The sequence below is a fragment of the Dermacentor silvarum genome, chromosome 9 (assembly GCF_013339745.2).
Source record: "Dermacentor silvarum isolate Dsil-2018 chromosome 9, BIME_Dsil_1.4, whole genome shotgun sequence".
In the NCBI taxonomy this organism is placed as follows: domain Eukaryota; kingdom Metazoa; phylum Arthropoda; class Arachnida; order Ixodida; family Ixodidae; genus Dermacentor; species Dermacentor silvarum.
In genome coordinates this window covers 123,997,805-124,017,972 of record NC_051162.1, presented here as the reverse complement: position 1 = coordinate 124,017,972, position 20,168 = coordinate 123,997,805, and the positions used below count along the sequence as shown (strand labels likewise).

At 48.4% G+C, this 20,168-nt stretch overlaps 1 protein-coding gene across 4 annotated transcripts in view; it reads left to right on the top strand.

The window, feature by feature from the left end:
• LOC119464227 (uncharacterized) overlaps positions 1-20,168 on the top strand; it is a 192,586-nt gene that overhangs the window by 135,750 nt on the left and 36,668 nt on the right. For all 4 annotated transcript variants that reach the window (XM_049656590.1, XM_049656591.1, XM_037725113.2 and 1 more), the window contains exons 2-5: positions 10,081-10,318; positions 13,344-13,448; positions 17,755-17,826; positions 18,179-18,259. In XM_049656590.1, coding sequence (XP_049512547.1) covers positions 10,085-10,318; positions 13,344-13,448; positions 17,755-17,826; positions 18,179-18,259 — 492 coding nt within the window. In that variant the 5' untranslated portion in view covers positions 10,081-10,084. The remainder of the gene's footprint in view (positions 1-10,080; positions 10,319-13,343; positions 13,449-17,754; positions 17,827-18,178; positions 18,260-20,168) is intronic.

Here is a 20,168-nt window from a genome sequence, read left to right as displayed (position 1 = left end):
GAAGCACTTCCTGCGCAAAAGCCTTAGGAGATATTGGCAGCACTTATGGGACGAGGAAACAATAAATAAACTTCACGCCATTAAACCACAACTAGGGAATTGGCCACCCACTACGAAAACACGACAAACCGAAGTCATCCTTTGCCGCCTCCGAATTGGTCATACGTATGGCACGCACTCGCACCTGTTGACTGGTAATGAACCCCCTTCCTGTAGCAAATGTGGCGACACGCTAACTGTAATCCATGTCTTAATAGAGTGCAAGGAATTAGAGACTCAAAGAAAGAAATATTTTCCCTTAGCATACAAACAATACATACCTCTACACCCAGCAATGTTTCTGGGCACAGAACCGTTCTTTGACTACAGGTTAGTTTTAAAGTTCCTTGAAGATGCCGGTACATTGCGAGTCATCAGCCCCCAACATTCGTAGCACATCCTCTCTCCAGAGGCTGCTGCTGCGACAGCAGTATTATAGAGCACGTGCTTCTCAGGCCTTGCGTTCAAGGGTCCTGTTGAGGCACCAGTGCTACTTTCACGTACACGTTTTTACCTCAGAACAAACCATCCATGGTCATTTCCCACATCTCTAGTCACTGTCATCATTTTAATAGTTATATATTTTACGCAAGTTACAGCGACTGTTTTTAGGCCTATTTACAGCCACTTAACATACACCATTCACAGCACATTCCTCTATTTAATAAACAACTCATCGGAAACTCATTACCATGTGTATGGCGCTCTTTGGCCATATCTGGCCCTTGCGCCATTAAACCCCACTAATCATCATCACGGACTCATGCGCATCCTTCTCCTTGGGCACGTATCTCAGTAGGACGACGTCAGCGTCTATAGTACGTAGGAATGCAACGCGCTCACAGCATGCAATACCAGCTGTATCCATGCGCGCCGTGGCCACGCCGGCGGGCTCCCGGAGCCCCTCAAGAACTTTCTTACAAAAGGAATTGTAACCTTTCTTACAAAAGGAATTCTGCCTCTAACAGCTCCTTTCTGCTGAACACGCTTCCCACTGAACTAATGCAGTCCAAGTTGTTCACGTCTTCTTCCTCAGAAGGTGGTTCGTCCGCCCTTCCTTTGGGACTATCGCCGTCGAGCATAGTAGCAGTGACTCTGCTCGTAGGCTGAGTCTCTGAAGAGTCACGATGGGTATTAATGTTACCCCTTCTGACGACTTGGAGAGTTGCAGCAGGTACTCCGCGCTCTCAAGTTCAGTTTCGGGCGAGGTGAGTTGAGTCGTCATGTTACCCAGTCTCACTGTCAACGGGCGCGCGCGATAGTGCGTCCGCCACAACGTCATTCTTTCCTCTCGTAGCCAACAGTGAAGTCACATCGCTGCAGGAGAAGTGCCCATCGCGCGAGCCGGCCGCTCGGCTCTCCTAGACGGCTAAGTCAAGTTAGTGCCATGTGATCCCTCTCGATCACAAATGTAACTCCATCAATTTATTTGTCCAAAATTTGCAGAGCAAAAAAAAAATAGCAAGACGTTTCTTTTCTGTCACGGAATAATTTCTCTCTGCGGGAGTCAGAGAGCGGCTAGCATGTGCTACCGGCCGCAAGCTACCTTCGTGCTGTTGGAACAAAACCGCTCCTAAGCCAAGGTCGCTGGCGTCCGTATGTATCAAAAATTCATTGTTCAGATCTGGTAGCCTTAGCTCAGTGGTTTCAACGAGCATGTTGACGAGGTTGCGCAGCGCCGCCTCTTGCTCGGTACCCCATCTTCACTCATCACCTTTCCTCAACAGCATATTCATAAGGATGCCTGCACTGCACCTCAGTCTGTGATGAACTGGCAATCGAAGTTCACCAGCCCCAAAAAGCGTCTCAGTCCGCCTATCTGCCGGTGACGAGTAATTCAATGATGCCTCAACCTTGTCATCGCACGGCAGAAGGCATCCGCTATCTAGTGGAAACCCCAAAAGCATTACACGGGTTGCTGCTATCGGGTTCTTGGTCGGGTTTAGCGTTATCCCCGCAGACCTCAGACGCTCCAACACGTCCCTGAGATGGCATAAGTGCTCAATAAGGTACGCGAGTATACCACAACATCATCTAGCGAAGCAAGGGCATAGTGCCACGTTGCGTCACCCAGGACACGAACCATTAGGCGCTAGTAAGTCGTAGGCGCACCGACCAGTCCAAAAAGCGTTCGGTTAAAGTGAAAAAGGCCCCTGTGACAAGCGGAGGCAGTCTGCTCTCGGTAATGAGGATCTACCTCCACTTTAAATTGTCCTCTGCTTGCATCGATCGTAGTTAAGTAATTCGCTCCGCCAACGTTGGACACGATCGAGAGAATGCTAGGAAGCGGATATGCGTCCTTGCGGGTTACCTCGTTGAGGCAGCGATAGTCAACACAAAGGCGGGTCATCCCATCCTTCTTAGGAGCCAACACCACAGGAAAACCCCATGGGCTACCTGACCTTCCAACAACCCCTGTATCGAGCAGTTCGTCCAGGGCGCTGTCTGGCGCTTTCCTCTCAGCCAATCTCACCGGCCGAGGAATTCACTTCCACGGAGAGACGTCGCTTGTCTCAATTTTGGGCCTAACTAGCGTAGTGCAGCCAAGCCGCTCGATGAATAAGGCGTCAGAAGCGATGAAAGACGAGCCTTTTCTTCCCTCGACAAACTGCTTGAGTCGTTCAGCAGCAGCGGGTGGTCTCGTTCGCCCCCTCACTGCGGTGCACTGTGCCACCGCAGCGGGGGTTGGTGGCCGTGCGGGAGGGGAGCGGTTCCTCTCCGTGCCTTTTCTTTCGACGCGGCCGGCTGGTCGGCTTGTCGACCCGGCCGAAACCGTTCCGAGGTACCTTTCGGGGCGATCGTTATGTCGGTCTGCGCGCGAAGCGTCATCGAACGAGGTTGTCTCTGACGTTTTTTGAAATGTAACGAAATGTTTCAGGGTGCCACAAGCTCGCTCCCTAATATATGCTCCGTTGCAGACGTCAATAACAATGCCCGGCTTGACGAGGAAGTCTCTATCAAGAATTATAGAAACCCACAGGGCGGGGAGTTGATCAAGGCGTTGTCGCCTTACCCGTTTCTCCCACTGTACCACAAGCCTAGTAGCGACGTCCTCGCGCGGCGAAGTGGAACGGGACTCACATTTGCCGTGCACAGGAAGGCGACTCATACCGGCCGGTACTTAAACTTCAATTCATGCCACCCTGCTTGCCACAAGCAATCCGTCGTCTCATCTCTCGTGACGCGGGCCACACGCATCTGCTCAAGTGACGACGAAATGCAGAACGAACTGAAGACGATTCGTCACGAATTATCCAGGAACTGGTACCGAAAGAAGTTTATTAACAAAATGGAAGCTCGTTTCCTCCATCCCAAGCCGTCTCAAGGCAAGTCGTTCACAAAACGCGCTGGCATCCCATATGTGCCTGGCGGCGGTGAAGCCCTTAGCCGCGTATTCTCAAGATACGATCTTAGAATAGCACACATGTCATCCAACAAGCTGAGAAATCAGCTTGTTAATGTAAAGGATCGGCTGGAAAGCAAGAATTACCCCGATGTTGTTTACAAGTTGGCATGCGCAGACTGCAGCTGCAGTTACATTGGCGAAACCGGCAAATTCACAAGATTAAAGGAGCACCAAAGGGACGTCCCCAACTAGAAAAAAAGCATCGAACGCCCTTGCCGAACACGTCGACAATCGCAGTCACCGCATCGATTGGGAAAACGCTGCTATAATAGCTAAGGAAAAGAATCCCATGACGCGACTTTTGTTAGAATCTTTATTTATTCAAACTACGGACAACAGTATCAACAGGACGGATGGAAATCTGCCTGCCAACTACACCCGTTCTCTACGTCACATTTTGGCATAAAAACGACTTGCGGCTCTTGCCCGCTTTTAGTGTGATCAAGGAACCCGTACGGGTCCCGAAACGTCTCTGTGTTATTTTCACCATTCACTTGGTCAGTGACCGCAATTTCCTCGTCAAGCCTAGTAGCACCGCTCGCGTGCGCCGGGCCGCTGGCGAGTTGGAAAGTCGCATTGCTCACTCGTGGAGATGTTCATATACCTCGTCGCCAAAGAGTGAAGCGCTCGCTCCCGTGTCTAACAGCGCAACAATCCTGCGCCGAGCGACTGTAACCTCAATTATCGGCACTGGCTTGTCGTTGGGTGGTCCGAAACGACAAGCCGGTGGGGCAAGGAGTTCATGTGTCACACTTGACGCCGCTGTTACTGTCGCTGACCATGCAGCTTTGCTCACCGGCGTCTCCGCTCCTTTCTCGAAAGCGCGTGCTCTCGGTTCCCATGGTGTCTGCGATCCCGGGCGCAGTGCCCCTGCTGGTTGCACCGATGAAGGCTCATTCACACTAGGTCGACACGACACTGATTTTGGCCTGCCGACTGTTGGCGACAGCGTGTTCCGTCCTGTAAACTGCTCTCGCCAACAGTCGGCAGACCAAAATCGGCGTCGTGTCGGCCTAGTGCAAATGAGCCTTTATGAAGCATAGTCGGCCTTTGACGGGCTTAGCGTCCAGTGCCTCGCGCCGGTTGACCCTTGTTCCTCCCTATCGACTGCTTCCTTGCAGGGGCGCTATGCACTGGTAGCCTAGGGTCGGTATGTCGACCACGATTGTGCGTACCTCTGCCATCGGCAGCGCGCGCACGCATGGCGAACGTGTACGGGTCGAGAGCCCGGTCAGATAATTCCCAACCGCTTCTCAGGGGCCCTTCACTGAAAGCCACCGCACCATCTCCCCGGGAACGAGCGCGAAAAGTGTTACCGTCCCACGCGCATCGCGGTTCAAGTGCCCGCGACGCTGGGTGTGGAGGTGGGTGTGTGAACGTGAGGCGAGTATGTCCTGCTGTATCCGCTTTGCCTCCGAGGCCAGCTCACCAAAAACCCCTGAACTTGCCGCCTCTCATGTAATCCAGGGGTAGAGGGCGAGTTTTTAACTGAAGGTGCATAATTATTCACCTCATTTGTACGAACATAAGCAAAAAGCACAAACAAAACCACAGCGGCGGAGGGGTCCGCATGGCTGAGGCGAAAACCGCAAAATATCGAAAACACACAAGCTGATAATAGTTCAGCTCAACTGGTGGACATCTAGGGTCTACCTAGATGTCCATTTCTTCTGCTGCTGAAGTGTTGATTGGTTGAGAGCGCCTGTCTCCTTCTGACGCGTGCCCCAGCCCAGAAAATCAGACCTTCAGCAGCAGACGAAATGGACATGTCCACTAGGTGGACACTTACAGCATACTCCCCCCCCCCCCCCCCCCCCCTGATTTCACCATGTTTTGCGCACAGCGTGTAGCCGAAGAGCGGCCGTTTGTTATTAAGGAGACTCGAAGGTGTTTATAAACGAGAAACAAGTGCCAACCTGACGTTTGCTACTGACGTAGTGTCCACTTGTCTGCTAAAGAAATACGCGGTGAGGAGGAGAGAGCGCCTGTGAGAAGGTGAGAAGGGTAGCGAGGGCGACAGAGAAACCACTCGCTCGCCTTCGAGCTCAGAGTGGTCTTAGGAGTCTGTTATAAGTAGAAATGTAGTCATACTGATCAGTTAGTGCAAACAAAAAAGGGGGGAGGTGACGAAAGAAGTAAGGAGAAAACGTACATTTATACTAATGATAGAAAACTGAAACATACATTATTTTTCTGCATAACCTCCCTGCACTTCAACGCTCTTTGCCCAACGTTTCGCAAGATTTTTGACTCCGTCGGAAAAAAAGTTTTTGGGTTCCACCTGTAACCAATTGTGCACCGCATCAATGACTTCTGCTTCGGTTGCAGATCTTCTCCCGAGCGCTTCCTTCTATGGTCCAAACATATGAAAATGGCTTGGAGCCAGGTCTGGACTGTATGGCGGGTGTTCCAACAATGAGAATCCCAACTTCTTTATTTTTCGGCCGTCCGTTTCGCAGAATCTGGCCGAGCGTTATCTTGCTGCAGGATGACACTTTTCCGCAGTTTTACATGACGTTTGGATCTGATTGCAAGATTCAGTTTAGTTCGCAAGAGCTCTGCAAGGGGAAGAAATAAGCCTGTTGCGTATAGTTTGGCTGTGGATGCGTGTGTCGGAAGATGTAGGGCAGCTTTATAGAGAGTGTTTAAAGCCGATTGAATGCGATGCATTTGCGTCTGCGTAAGTGTGCAGTATGGCAGGGAATAAAGGATTTTGTTCAAGGCAAAAGCTGTTACAAGTTGATTGGCTCTGCATTCGTCGAGACCGCCGCGCCGCCTGACCACTCGTCGGACTAAGTGAGTTACTTGGTGGCAGGTGGTGATCGTGGACTGTATTGCGCGGCTGAAAGAGTGGTCTTGGAGGGGAAAGCCTAAAACCCGGCAGGATGACGTGCGGGGGATGAGAGTACCGGCGAGAGTGAGATTAAGGAGGGGGTTTACAGACCGTTGGTACTTTGTAGCGGAAAGGAGCAGCAGCTCAGATTTCTCTGGAGCTGCTTGCATACCAGAGCGGGAAAGGAATTCGGAAATGAGGTTGAGGCCGGATTGTAATGTGAATTCCACCTCCCCCGGTGAGCCGTGAGTACACCAAAGGGTTATATCATCAGCATAGAGAATTGACTGTAGGTGCGGAATCTCCGACAAGGATTTTGCGAGAGGGGCTAGCCCGAGATTAAAGAGGGTTGGAGAGAGCACAGCACCTTGAGGTGTTCCGCGGGTGAGCGCGATGGGCGGGGACAACGTGGTCCCGAGTCGGAACTGAGCTTGTCGAGAGCGGAGAAAAGAAGAAACGTAACAGTAGAGTCGGGATCCACAGCCGGTGTCTTCGAGGGGGGAGAGGATAGCGTCATGAAGTAAGGTATCGAAGGCCTTGCGCACGTCCACAGTGACAAGTGCGTGAACTTGACACCTCGAAGGTTGAAAGAAAGTTTCCTGGAGAAGGAGAAAGAGGTCTTGAGTAGACATGTGGGGGCGGAAACCAATCTGATTGTGCGGAAGGAAGTGAGTATCGTCGAGAAGATCCGTGAGACGTGCGAGTACCATGCGTTCCATGGTTTTCCCGACACAGGAAGTAAGTGAAATGGGTCGCAGGTTGGAGAGTGTGGCGGGCTTGCCGGGCTTTGGTATTAGAGTAATGATGGAAGAGGTCCATTCATCGGGAAGAGTGCCGTTGGCCCAGTGTTCATTTATTTTGTTTAAAAGAAATTCTTTATCGGAATCAGGCATGTTCTTCAACAGAGAGTAAGTGATGTGGTCCGTACCCGGAGTGGTACCAGTTTTGTTTTGAGCCAAAGCTCGTTCTAGGTCCGGCAGAGTGAAGGGGCTGTCCAAACCGCTATTGGAAGGCCCTGTGTACTCAGGGTACAGGGAAGGAAGTGGAGGAGGGATGTATATATCCGTGACCTGTTGAAGGAGGGAAGTAGCACCATGCTCGGAGAGATGCTTTTGGATTGTGGGGAGAGGAGCAGGTTGAGGGCCAAGGAGGGACCGGAGGATCAACCAGGCTGATTTAGTGTGGAGGGAAGAGTTGATAGAATCGCATATGCGATTCCAATTTGTTGTCTCAAGAATGGAGCAGTGAGTTAGTATGTCAGTGTTGAGTATGTCTAATGTATGTCTAAGCTGGATGTTGTTAGGTTGGGTGCGGATGCGACTAAGGAGGCGTTTACGGCGTCTCCAGAGACGCATGAGGTGTGGGTCAGCGTGGTCCGACGGGGGGTTAGCTTCTGTAGTGGTGGTGGTCTGCGACCGCGTTCGCCGTAGCGAGTCCACATAGGGATCGACAACTTGGCCGCCTATCCAGCTCTGCGCAGGGTCATTGGCTACTGCAGCGGGCTGGCATCCGGCCCATTGACTTTCCTCTGTACACTCCTCAACGACCTCTTCCCAGCAATCTCCGCTGTGCCCCTATTCCCTCTAATATGACCCCACATCTTCATGAGGGACGACGACAAGCCCGCGCTCACTTCCACGACCCTTTTCCACCGGACACTGTCACATGCTACGTCGACGCCGCGTATTACCAAACTCATGGCTCCACTGCTTGTGTGACAATGCCGACCCCCCTTGGCATTCCCATCACTTCCACCGCTGGCCCCTTCTCACTTCCTACTTCTTCTCTATCCCTTGAATTGGCCACGATCGTTCACGCAACGCACGAACTAACCCTTCTTCCTCCCTCTCCTCGGTATCGCATTTGCTCGGACTCCATGGCGGCAATCAGGGCTCTTCGCGACAACAGACTTCCCGATAATCTTCATGACGACCTTTCTGACGCTCTCTCCCTTCTCTCCCCTGCTTTGGTCACTGTGGTGTGGGTGCCAGGTCATGCGGGGATTATCGGCAATAAGCTCGCTCATGAGCTTGCCCGCGAGATTAATAGCCGGGCGCCGACGATCCCCTGGCCTTGCCCGCCCATAGCGGACGAGGCACACTTTTATAAGAAAACTCTGAAGCAGCACTACAAACACCTCCGGCATTCATTGCAGACGCTTCCGCCACCACACCCTCGTCTCTCCACTGCCCAAGTACGCACCCTCAGGGCCATCCAGCTCAACACCTTGATCACTCCAGCACGCCTATACCTTTATCGTTACCGCTCAGACCCCTCATGTCCCAACTGCCCCTCTACGTACGCAAATGTAGAGCACATCCTTTTCTCTTGCCCCGCAGCCCTACAATCCCCTCACTACCCTAACCCCCCACCTCCCCACTGGCGGGTGTGGTTGGCGTCGGCGGCCTTCGCCGACCAGCTGGCCATGGTCCTCCTGGCGGAGGAATATCTATAGGTCTTAGTCTGACCTCGAATAAAGTCTTTTCTCTCTAGTTCGCAACACGTCACAATAGTTCTCACTGTTCACAGTTCCGCCTCTTGCGGTGAAATGAAAGGCTACCACACCTTCCATGTCCCAGAATAGTGTTAGCATAATCTTACCAGCTGATGGTTGACGTTTAAATTCCTTAACTTCTGGAGATGATGAGTGTTTCCAAACCATGATCGCAGCCTTACTTTCCAGTTCGTGATGATGTACCCAAGTTTCATTACAGTAACAATTGGCTGTAAAAATTCATCTGCCTCGTGACGATAACGGGCCACATGTTTACGAGACATGTCCAACCTTTGTGCCTTATGATGCGCCGACAATTCTTTCGGGACCCACTTTGCACACACTTTCCGAAAATGTAGCCTGTCGTGTAAGATGGAATGCGCTGAACCATGACTCATATGTAAAGTATTGCTGATTTCGTCCACTGTGATTCGTCTGTTTTCCATCACCCTACCCTCAACGACTTTCAAATTGTCCTCGGCCGTTGACGTCGATGGCCTGTCCGATCTTTCCTCGTCACATAAAGAAGTTCTTCCCTGTTTCAAACGCTCTATCCATTCGTAGATCTTGCTTCGCGATCAACAGCTGTCACCCTGCTGCACTTGCATTCGACGAATAATTTCCGCAGGTTTAACACCTTCCGCAAACAAAAGCGAATCACTCCCCTCATTTCTTCCTTGGTGCAGATCGACAATGAAGCTGCCATGTTTAACGGTCTGCTACACTCTAACGACTAACGCGGAAATAAGAGGGACACGTTTCATAGAAGTGTTGCAGACAACACTAATTCAGCGCTGGATACTATAGCAGTGTTACCAAACACTAATGCGAGAAATTGCAAAAGTTCCTTTACTTGTTGACTTCCCCTCGTACTTATGTACTCTCGGAAACAAAAATTTACTAAACCACGCGACATGAGCAAACAATTTAAAATGTCATATGTCGTAGCCATGCAACGTAGGATTCTCTCAGTTCTTTGCTTTGGTCGAGCAGCAAACATGGTTTGTACTAATTCTTCTCCAGCTTCGTGCCGAGGACGCGAAAAAACATTTTTTGCGAGGTCTGTGGTTTCCAGACTTCTGCTCGCGATTGCATGTGGTTTACGTGCGGAAAAGAGCATGGCTAAACAGCATCACACGTCGCATTGCAGCAATACGTTTACATAAAAAAAATATGGCGAACAAGTAAGCAGAAGAAGGGGAGATCATTTTGCCTACAGTTGTGTTTTTATTTTATTTTTTTTATTTTACCGGGCACCAGGTAAAAATTGTGTCGTAACTCTCTTTATTTTTTTCCCTAATTACGCAGAGCCATGTCAGGAGTCGTATTGCTGCGAGATTTTGGATACGGTATCCCCAAGGACCTGCGGGTTACCTTCGCCGATAAGCTGCCGGAGGAAGCACTGTGCATTCAGTGTGACAACGTGTCGGCCCGATTGTACAGAGATGCCTGTGGCCACGGCTACTGCACTTCCTGCCGTGCCATGTGTGAGCGAGACGGATTCTTCGAGTGCGCTACTTGTCGAAAGAAATACAAAGCTTGGGAGGTAAGCAGATATTTTCTACTGTAAAAACTGGGGATGCGCAAATACTCGTAACTTCGAATATAAAAATCGAAAACTCACATGTTGTTTGAATTTATTTTAGAGAGCAGCTCTTAGGCGCCCGTTCCTGAGTTCAGCGCCGGCGTTGTCCCTTGGCGTAGCCGAGTGAACGAGCACAGCGACGAATGAAAGCGCGGACGCGGAGCGCAGCGGGCGATGAAAGACGGCGATAGCGAAGAGAGCGCGAGGAGGAGAGTATGGCGAAAGCGTGAAAACAAAAGCGTAGGGCCGCCGCGCAAGACGGGCGACGACCGCTACGAGATGGCGCGAGGGTAGAGCGCCGTCGTCTGTTCACCGAAGACGCCATCGATAAGACATGCGGCGAGCGCATCCACCGATACCATATATGGAAACAAAGCGCTGCATTAGCGGAGGTCTGTCTGCGGTGGCGGCGGCTGTGAATAAACTCCCGATACACATTTCTGTTGCTCAATATGTGCTACATGAAAGTTTTTCCGAGAATGAAAGAAGCCCGCGAATACACGCAAAGTTCCTCAAGTGGTCAGTCGCATGGCAATTTTGCGTGTATTCGCGGGCCTTTCTCATGCTCGGAAAAACACTTTCATGTAGCACGTATTGAGCAACATAAAGCTGTATCGGGAGTTTTTCATGTTGCTCTACAACTTTCTGGATGACACTTTGATGATTATGGCAGTACTTCTCCAGATAGATAATTAATTACAATTAATTAAATCTCAGCAATGAAAAAAATCACTGACAGCTACTCCACTGTACTGGAAACAATACGCACTAGGTTTTCTTTGAGTAACGCAATTGCTCTTTGCTTAAATATTTGTCTATGATAGTTGAGACACCCTGTATGTATTCCGTTATAGCAGACGAATGTTCCTGTATACGTGCTATACCGGCTGTACCGACAACGGCTCCTGGTTGCGTGTTCCGGCGGCCTGGTAGGGCTGCGCTGCTGGATTTCCTTGTGCATTCAATATGAGCTGCAACATGGTGCCCGTGGTTAAGGAGCCCCAACATTTCATTGACGTTTCATGCCGACAACGCCGCCACACACCGCCGTCCGCTCTCACCGCCGGCGAACATGATCGCCACGTCACGAAAAGCGCTGTGGAACTTCTCTTAACAAAGCTTGGCTGTAAAAAGATGCTGTTGTTTCATCCAAAGCCCAAGTAGTGGACCAAATGGCTAACGTATAATTAGACGATGGTATAGGGGCAGTCTCACGCACCGTATCATTTGCATAGTACATTCGCAGCGGAATTTCAACAGTCTACTTAATAGAACAAACGGTTTAATGCGATGGAATTAGAGATGGACTACTCCCATTTGGGAGGTATTCGTCTGACGAAAAATATGAGCCGACACTGAAGGCAGTAAAGTCGAACACAGCGTCTCAGAGTGCTAGCTGCTACACGGAAACAATGCGATAAATTGGCACGTGACACACGAGCCAGATGTTTCGAAGAGCGACTTTGGCCCGAGAGAAGCATGTGTGCAATCGTGGCCTATAGTGTTTAGAGTATTAGACTGGAGTACTGGAAGACAGTGGTTCGATCTCATCATCAGTCACGCATTTATTTATAGATTCATATAGGCGGAGTTCAACCACTTTGGAGATTTCTAACAGAAAACTCGAGGTGTGTATCGCGTACGCGATCAAGTCGACGTGAGCACAAATTCGCAAGTTCTGTAAGGAGGTATAGATCTTTTTTTTTTCACTCTGTGGCAGCTAGCTGTGTGCTTAGGACCCTGAGAAACTTCGTGTCCGGCATTTTTGACAGTCAAGTTAACCAAGAAAAAAAAGTACTTTGTCGCATAGTACACTGTAGACACGTATTCTTCACGTGTTCAGATATAAAAAACGTGCGCCATGCGTCGAGCTCATGTATGCCCTCTTTTTTTTTCTACTTAACAATAAAATTCACTTGTCGAACACTGCAACTCTGCAGTTGAACTGGTGCCAGCTAGAGAGTTCTGTAAATTTATATGCTGTTGTAACTTGCCTTGCCTTGTTCGAGAGGGCTTATCCGGGAGCCTTCTAGGAACTTTGTTTGTAAGCACAAAAACGGCCGTGCTTGATAAGTGAGTGTATGCAAAGTCGCCCATGACGCAGACGCGTGCAGATGCCCAGACCTCACAGTCGTAACATTCTATGCCTTTCCATACTCAGAGTTATCGATGCTAAGGCCAGGCCTAGCTTTTGTGTACTTGTCTCTCCTTTGCCTTTGTCTTTTACATTGCATCATTGGCTTCGTGGTCTAAGCTAAGTTATTAAGTGCAGCAACTCACCTGCAGATTATTATTTGTCGCTGAACGATAGAACCCCCCATGTCAATGACCTCTTTCTTTTATTGCGATAGCAATTATATGGACACTCCAAAGCAGATTTCTGCCGTCGGCGTCGCCGTCGCCGTTGCCGTCGCCGTCGCCGTCGCCGTCGCCGTGAGGTTCCGTATGACGTCAATGGAGATGAAATCGTCGCCGCGCGCCGCCGAACGCTGTATGTGCGAGTGAAAGAGCGCGAGGGACGCGCGCTTTCACGGGGAGTGAACGCACGGCGGAGAAACAAAACGCGCGTTCTGTGCCGTGCTCCCTTAAGGGCTGCAGAAGTAGGCGTCTCTTTCCTCCTTCACAATCACCATATATGTAGAGCAAACGCGCCTTCTTCTGACGCACGAAAGGCCGTGGGGGGGGGGGGGGGGGGGGGGGGGGCAGGGAAGGGAGGCGACGTTTAGCTGCGGCACCAAGTGCCTATTTATATCAGAGGCTCCGGCAACAGTCACCAACGCCGCACGCATTTTCTGCGAACGCGGGCAAAACGCCGACGGCGTCGACAACAGTGCTGTGTGTTGCCGGTGCTGCTGCATGTCCAAGTTTGTACAGCGGATAAAACTACTATCCTTACTCCGTATAGCTCTCTACTAAGTTGCTATCGCAATTGATGCTTCGCCTTTCGGGTGAAACTGCGACAACTTTTTTTTTCTTTTTTCTGAAGCTTACTCTAGATTGCTCTGCACCAGACACAATAAAGAAAGCGAAAATCATCTGTCCCAAGACCAGCCCAGATAAACCTGTGCTCATTACCTTCAGCGCCCTCAAGGTATGATACCTTCCCTTGCATTTGTTTTGCCAAGTCGAAATCATAGAACATATCCTCATCTACTGCCTTTCTTTTGATGATGAAAGACAGACTTTTGGTACCGCTTTAAGTCTACTGGGCCAAAGAGCGTTATCGGAACAAATGTTGGGACCACGGAGTGACCTGCTGTCATCCATTGAGAGTGCCACAACAGTGTTGCTGCGCATTTTGAAGACTACAGGACCCTGCGAACTCCTTTTAATGCACGCTGAACTCAAAATGTGTGTGCTCGCATCACGAGTACACCCTTGTCATTTAATGGGATAGTAGGCAAACTTCCCCCACCTTCACATGTGTACTTAACAGAAAGTATAGGTCTATACCAAAGGCAGTGCCGTCTAACACATCATCTCAAAGAGTTAACTAGCTGTCATGATCGTGACAGTTAAATTTTTGACAGTTAACTTAGTTAGCATTCTTAACTCGAGTGAAGAATGCGAGAAACCGGAACGTGACGCACACGCCAAATGTTTCAAGAGGGACTTCGGCACGAGAGAAGCACGTGTGCGATGATGCTTAGAGAGAGAGAGAGCGAGAGAGGAAAATCAGGGAGGTTAACAAGAAGCGAGTTTACGGTTTGCTACCCTACACTGGGAGGAAGGGCATATAGGGGTTGGAAAGAGTGCAAAAAGAGAGAGAGTGTGAAAAAACAAAAAGACAGACGCATAGGTAACAGAAAAGGCGTTCCGATCACAGACGTTCACACAGGCCAGTCGATTTCAAGAAGCGCAGGAGCGCTTGCGCGGCCTTCTGACGCGATGTTGAGTCGGGTCGATGTTGCAGTATTCTTTCTTCCGATAAAGGCTGGTCGTCCAGCTGGTTCAGCACGACTAGAGTGTACTATATTGGGGGAGTGGGTCCAGCGGACGCCTTAGCAAGCGCCGAGGGTGGAGCAAAAAACGCGGGACATGTGGCGGCGCTGCCGTCACCTTATTCTAAATCTCCGGCCAATAAACGTTGGCTCCGGCTGTTTCGGCAGCGCTCATTGGCTGAGGCGAACTCGCGGGCTGAGTAGCTGTCGTCTGCTCGACGCACCGTCGTTGTTGTGTCGTGTGCGTTCTTTCCGCCGCCCTTTTTCCATTTTATTTACAATAGATAGGCGGGGAATAATCTCAGTGTTACCGCCACCGAGTATCCGTCTGTCAAAGCTCCGTACAGCTGCGGTAGGGTCTCCGACGCGACAAGCGTCTGGCCTGTCATTCGGGAGAAAGCGACGGTGGCGCCACCTGGATTTTCAATAAAAAATTCCTCAGCGCAGACCCCTCGTTGGACCCACTCCCCCAATCTAGTACACTCTAGCACGACGGAAAGCGATTGTCTCTGCACACTGTATTGTGAGCACTGAAAAGAACATGACGAATCGTTTCCGCGTCCCCACGTTTTTTTCGTTTTTTTTTTTCACCCCACTTCCTTCTGGCTAGCGGGTAGTAGCAAACTAGGTACAATCTTATATAAAATGTCGTCATATTCACAAGTTAAATACTAGCACGTTACTTGTCACCAAAACGACTTAGCAAGTGAAGTTAGTAAGTGATAGTGGCCCTTGCGCCAATAAACATTCATTGATCATCATCTTCATCAAAGTGATAGTACTTTTCACAACCTTCTGAAGCTAGTAAATAACACTGAAAACTAAGTACTACCTGTAGTACTGTACTGTACTACCTCGCTAGTACTTACTGTACTACCTCGGTAGTGCAGTAACTAATGCAACTGGAAATGTAACAGTACCGTGGGGCCTATTTGACAAAAAGTGCCGCTTTCGTGTCATATTAAGGAGATGATGTTGTAAAACCATACAAAGATAAAACATTGCATATGCAAAAAAGTCACATGCCTTTGCCATATAATAGGCATCAGTTATTGTTATACGTAATGCTTACCAGGGACATTTGATACAATGACTCCGGGTAAGGATGATATGGTTCAATGCCATCCCCTTTGAAACGGAGGGGTGACAAATAGTCACCCAGCCTGCTTGAGCTAATCAGGAATGCTATCCATACATGCTTTTCAGTCCAGTATTTTGTGTACATCTCCTTAGTCTTTTTTCTCTTCCTTACAACTTTGACCTTTACCGTACCTATGCCTGTAACGGATCCTCCTATCAATCTATTGTCTGCTTTCTTTCCACCAATACTCCAAGCGTATCTTGTTTAGTTCGACTGCTGACCAGTTAATGCTTCCATCAACTTTAAGTCCCAGTGCTTCTGGAAGGTGTACAATACCTACGAGTCTCACTGCGTGAATGCCTTTGCATTTCATTAGGATGCCCTGAGTTGTCTCTGGATTTTTGCTGCAGCCCACACGTCTCATCCCATGGCACATATTTGCTCCGTTATGTTGTTGTCCTTAGGCAGCCAGCTCGGGCCTAACCAGCAACGCACGGCCCTTTGAGTTACCATAACAATGGGCTACTTAATGCCATCAACCAATGATCAACAACGACATAAGTTCAGAACAATAACAATGGTGTCAGGCGACACGGAATCTAAAAGCAACTTCAAGAGTATACATTGTCCTAGTTTGGTGGAGCACATGTTGCACCGGTGAGCAACACCGGAGCAACATGTGGATAAATAATCAGAGTCGTACCCAAGTTTCTATATCCTGCTTTCTGCATATATGTGTGCTACGACGTTGCACCATAACTGCTAATCCAAAATTATGAACTATGTTACAGTTTATGTAAATTTTGCGTAAGTCCGTTACAATCGGAGCATAATAGGCCACGACCAGAAGTGGTAACAGTGGCTTAGTAGTTACTTGTGAAACTAGTAGAAGTACTAAAAACGGCAGTAGTTACTAGCTGTACTAGCCTCTGGATAGTCAGAACTAGTAAATAAGGGTAGTAAAATGCATAGCAATTATCCTAAACGCATGTACTTACTATACGTTTACGAACTTTATTTTCAGCATGTGCAACGTCGTTAACGTCTCTGGCGTGTCCTTTCTTTCTTCATTTCCCTGTTTGCCTAATTTATCGACAGTTTATGTCGTTCTATTATCTAAAGCAGGGGGCCAAGTTCTTGCACGTGCATCCGAGTATGACACGCGCTTGGTCTTAGTGGTCTATAGCAGATCACTAAGATGCAGCATAGAAGGTAGAGCGTCGCAAAAATACGAAATCTCTTCTTTGGCGATCTGAATTAAACCACAAATTCAATACTCACCGCAAGGAACGCGGAAGACGCTCATTCATACGTTTATCTATTTAATATTTATTTATGGCCATATACTTTCTAGGTCAATATGGTGTTGCTGAAAAGAGCTGGTGTAATATAAACTCATGAGTTCCTTAGTACCGAATTGGGGGACACACCTTTACTCCTTTTCAACGTCTACTGAACATATAATATTAATCTTGCTTCTGAGGTCAGATCCATGTGCGCAACTGTATGAAAGTGGTTTAAGTACGTTATTTCAGTCACCTTTCTTGAAAATTGACATTTTTTCTACACTATTGCGACGTCACATACATAAAAAGCACGCATCAATTACCTCTCAAATACAGTGAGTTGATATGAAATTCATGGATTCAGCCTCAACAAGCGAGCCGACTGCGCTATGTTAAGTCTTCATGTCTTTGTTTAGGCAATAACAACGTTTTCTTTCTTTTTTGGCTAATAGGATAATGCGTACATGGCTACTTTCTACACAATCATAGAGGCACGGCCATCACCTAATCGGGGCTTTAAAAGAGGGGGATTTTGAGTTCATAGCATACGATACGGTAATTAATAGGAACCCACTTAAAATATCATTAAACTCTACTTGTTTATTCGACCTCGCTTTATTCGACTGTACGCGTAATTCGAACGCACTGGCAAGTCCTGGCGAGAAACTGTACACTGCTAGGGAAGAACTGCCATACCATTTCTTGCCAAATCGGTTAATGATGATGATAATGATGATGATTTAATGACATCCCCTTTGAAACGGGGCGCTGACAAAAAGTCACCTAGCCTGCTTGATTTAATCAGGTATGCTTATACCTGAATCGCGTTCTCGTGGATAGTCATACGACATAACTCTTGCAACAATATGTTACTGCGAAACTAATTGGCCCTTATTTTTTTTCTTTATTGATTTACGTTTACAGGCAATAAATGGAGGAGGTAGAGGAAAAATTCATACAGACGTGGCTTGAGGGACCTTCAACCCCCTTTCTACGACTACGCTACTGGATTTCTCTTTTTCTCTCTGGATTGTTTCGCTCTGAATAATTTGCTTTCTTGCTAAAATAACCATTTTTTTATTGTTCCAGGCCCACCTCAAGTCCTGCGTCTGCAGTGTTGCTAAGGAAGTTACAGAGTCCGATATACAGTCTTCTGGCTTGGTAATAAGTGTATTTTATTCATACGGCAGCAATTATCGATACGTCGCTAACGACAGCGAAAAGCGCGCTTTAAAAATATTAACACGGCAGCGTGAATTCTTTCCAACGCGAATGGAGTACAATTTATTATTTTGCACAATTTTGTACCTGTGACATAGTCGTTAAGTTAATAGGGAGTGCTAGTTTTTTGTGCTACCAAAGTTAGGCATACAAAAGAACTCAAGCTGGGCGTGGGGCTTCGCGTACGCAGGGACGCGTGGGTCCTCTAGTTGCAAGAATCTCCACTGTGTAAAATATTCTGGTTTAAATTTTGGTTCTCACCGTACACATGAATTGCCTATGTTTTCGCCAGGCTATGCTACCACGTCTGCCAGAAAAGCAAGAAAGCGCCGTTCACCCTCCTGGGAGGCAAGAAGAAAACATGGGTTCCAAGGTAAAAAAGCACACGAACACAGACACACACACATTGGACAACTGCGACCGATTACCGCTGCTCGATGACATGACACTACATGTGCCGTGTACGTGACAGCGGTATAATTTAACATATGTTTATTGTGCAATCAGTAATGTTCCATTTTCGCATTAAAATGTATTGAAACACTGGCTTGAAGCATGGGCACAATTTAATTCTTCACTGGAGGCAATATACGAATAAGAAAGAAAACAGTATTTCTGCATTAGCGCCGGAACGCGTTAAGTAAAACGTCACGTCAAACACGGTAGTACCATCGGCAAAGTGGTCGCCTGTAGCAGTACTGTGGGTACTGCTGCGCCAAAAGCCTGCGCAGTGCTTCTTCGGTTGACATCGCGTAAATTACACGGAGAGCACGCTAAAAACATCTCCAAAATCGTTGCGCAGCACGGGATGGCAACAAATTCATGCAGCGCCGCGCAAGCTCGCGAAAGCTGAAGCAGAGGAAAGGCTCGCCACGCGCCCTTTCTTCCTCACCCGATTGAAAAGAAGGAGGAGGAAATAAGTTTTGTCGAAAAAAGAAAGATAATAAAACACATGCGCAGTCTCTAGTTCCATTCGTTTACTGCAGCGCCCCGACCAGTTCATATTATGATAGAATGAACAAAAATTTCTCTTTCACTTCCTGTTCAAGACAAGCATTTGCTGACACCGCTATTTTCCAAGGTTTTAGTTTCGGCCTTGTTGGTGTGTCATTTTCTAGTGTTTAGCGCAGAAACATTAAAACAGACGGACACCAGAAGAGACAGCGCTTGTGTATGTTTCCTTTGTTGTCTGTTGTTTTTAATGTTTTTGCCAGAAACTAGAAAAATCATCCTTTTTATTTAGCATTACTTAGCAATACTTGTAGCTGGTCTTGATGGTGCATATTCAGTAAATATATAGGTGCGCAACTTGGAACGCGGACGAAGAAAAAGGACGGGGCGTTCATTGAGGCACCGTCCCGTCTGCCCGACGTAAATTCTGCCGCATGATAGTGGGATTTCACAAACTACCCCTGTTCAACATTGTAGTACGTAAGGTGCTGTGGGTTTTGTTCATTGCGGTACCTTTTACAGACCGACGCATGCCCAGAGATTCGGGGAGCCGAGATACATCGTTTACCCCGTACTTATTGGCCACCTTCTTCAGGTTAAAAATTATGGGGTTTTACGTGCCAAAACCAGTTCTGATTATGAGGCACGCCGTAGGGGGGACTCCGGAAATTGGACCACCTGGGTTCTTTAACGTGCACCTAATCTAAGTACACGGATGTTTCGCATTTCGCCCCCATCGAAATGCGGCCGCCGTGGCCGGGATTCGATCCGCGACCTCGTGCTCAGCAGCCCAACACCATAGCCACTGAGCAACCGCGGCGGGTGCTTCTCAGGTTGCCGGAAGGTTTATGCACATATGGTATTACCTCCGGCCTTGAAAGCTTTCGTCCTTCTTGCTGCTGTAAGTTTCTGACAACATTTTTTTTTCTTACATTCGTTTTTCTTTTTTTATTTTCGTTTCTTACTGACTGTTTCAAGATGTGCGTGTGCTGCCACTGCCAACAGACGATGCTAAGAACTAATCCGAGACCATATGATGACTGTCAGAAAAAAGTATCTGAGAGCCTCATTACGGGGACGCACTCAATGAGGTGACTATCCACTTTTTTTACATTATTATTGCGATAGAAATTACACGGACACTCCAGGCGCATTTCTGCCGTCGTCTTCGCCGTCACCGTGACATTCCGTATAAAGTCCAAAGACGATAACAACGTCGCCGCGCGCCGTACGCTGTATGTGCGAGTGAATGCTTGAGAGGGTCATCCGACGATCGTGGCTCAATCTCTCGCACGCGAAGGAGAAAGGAGGGGCGGAAGCGCGTTTCTTTT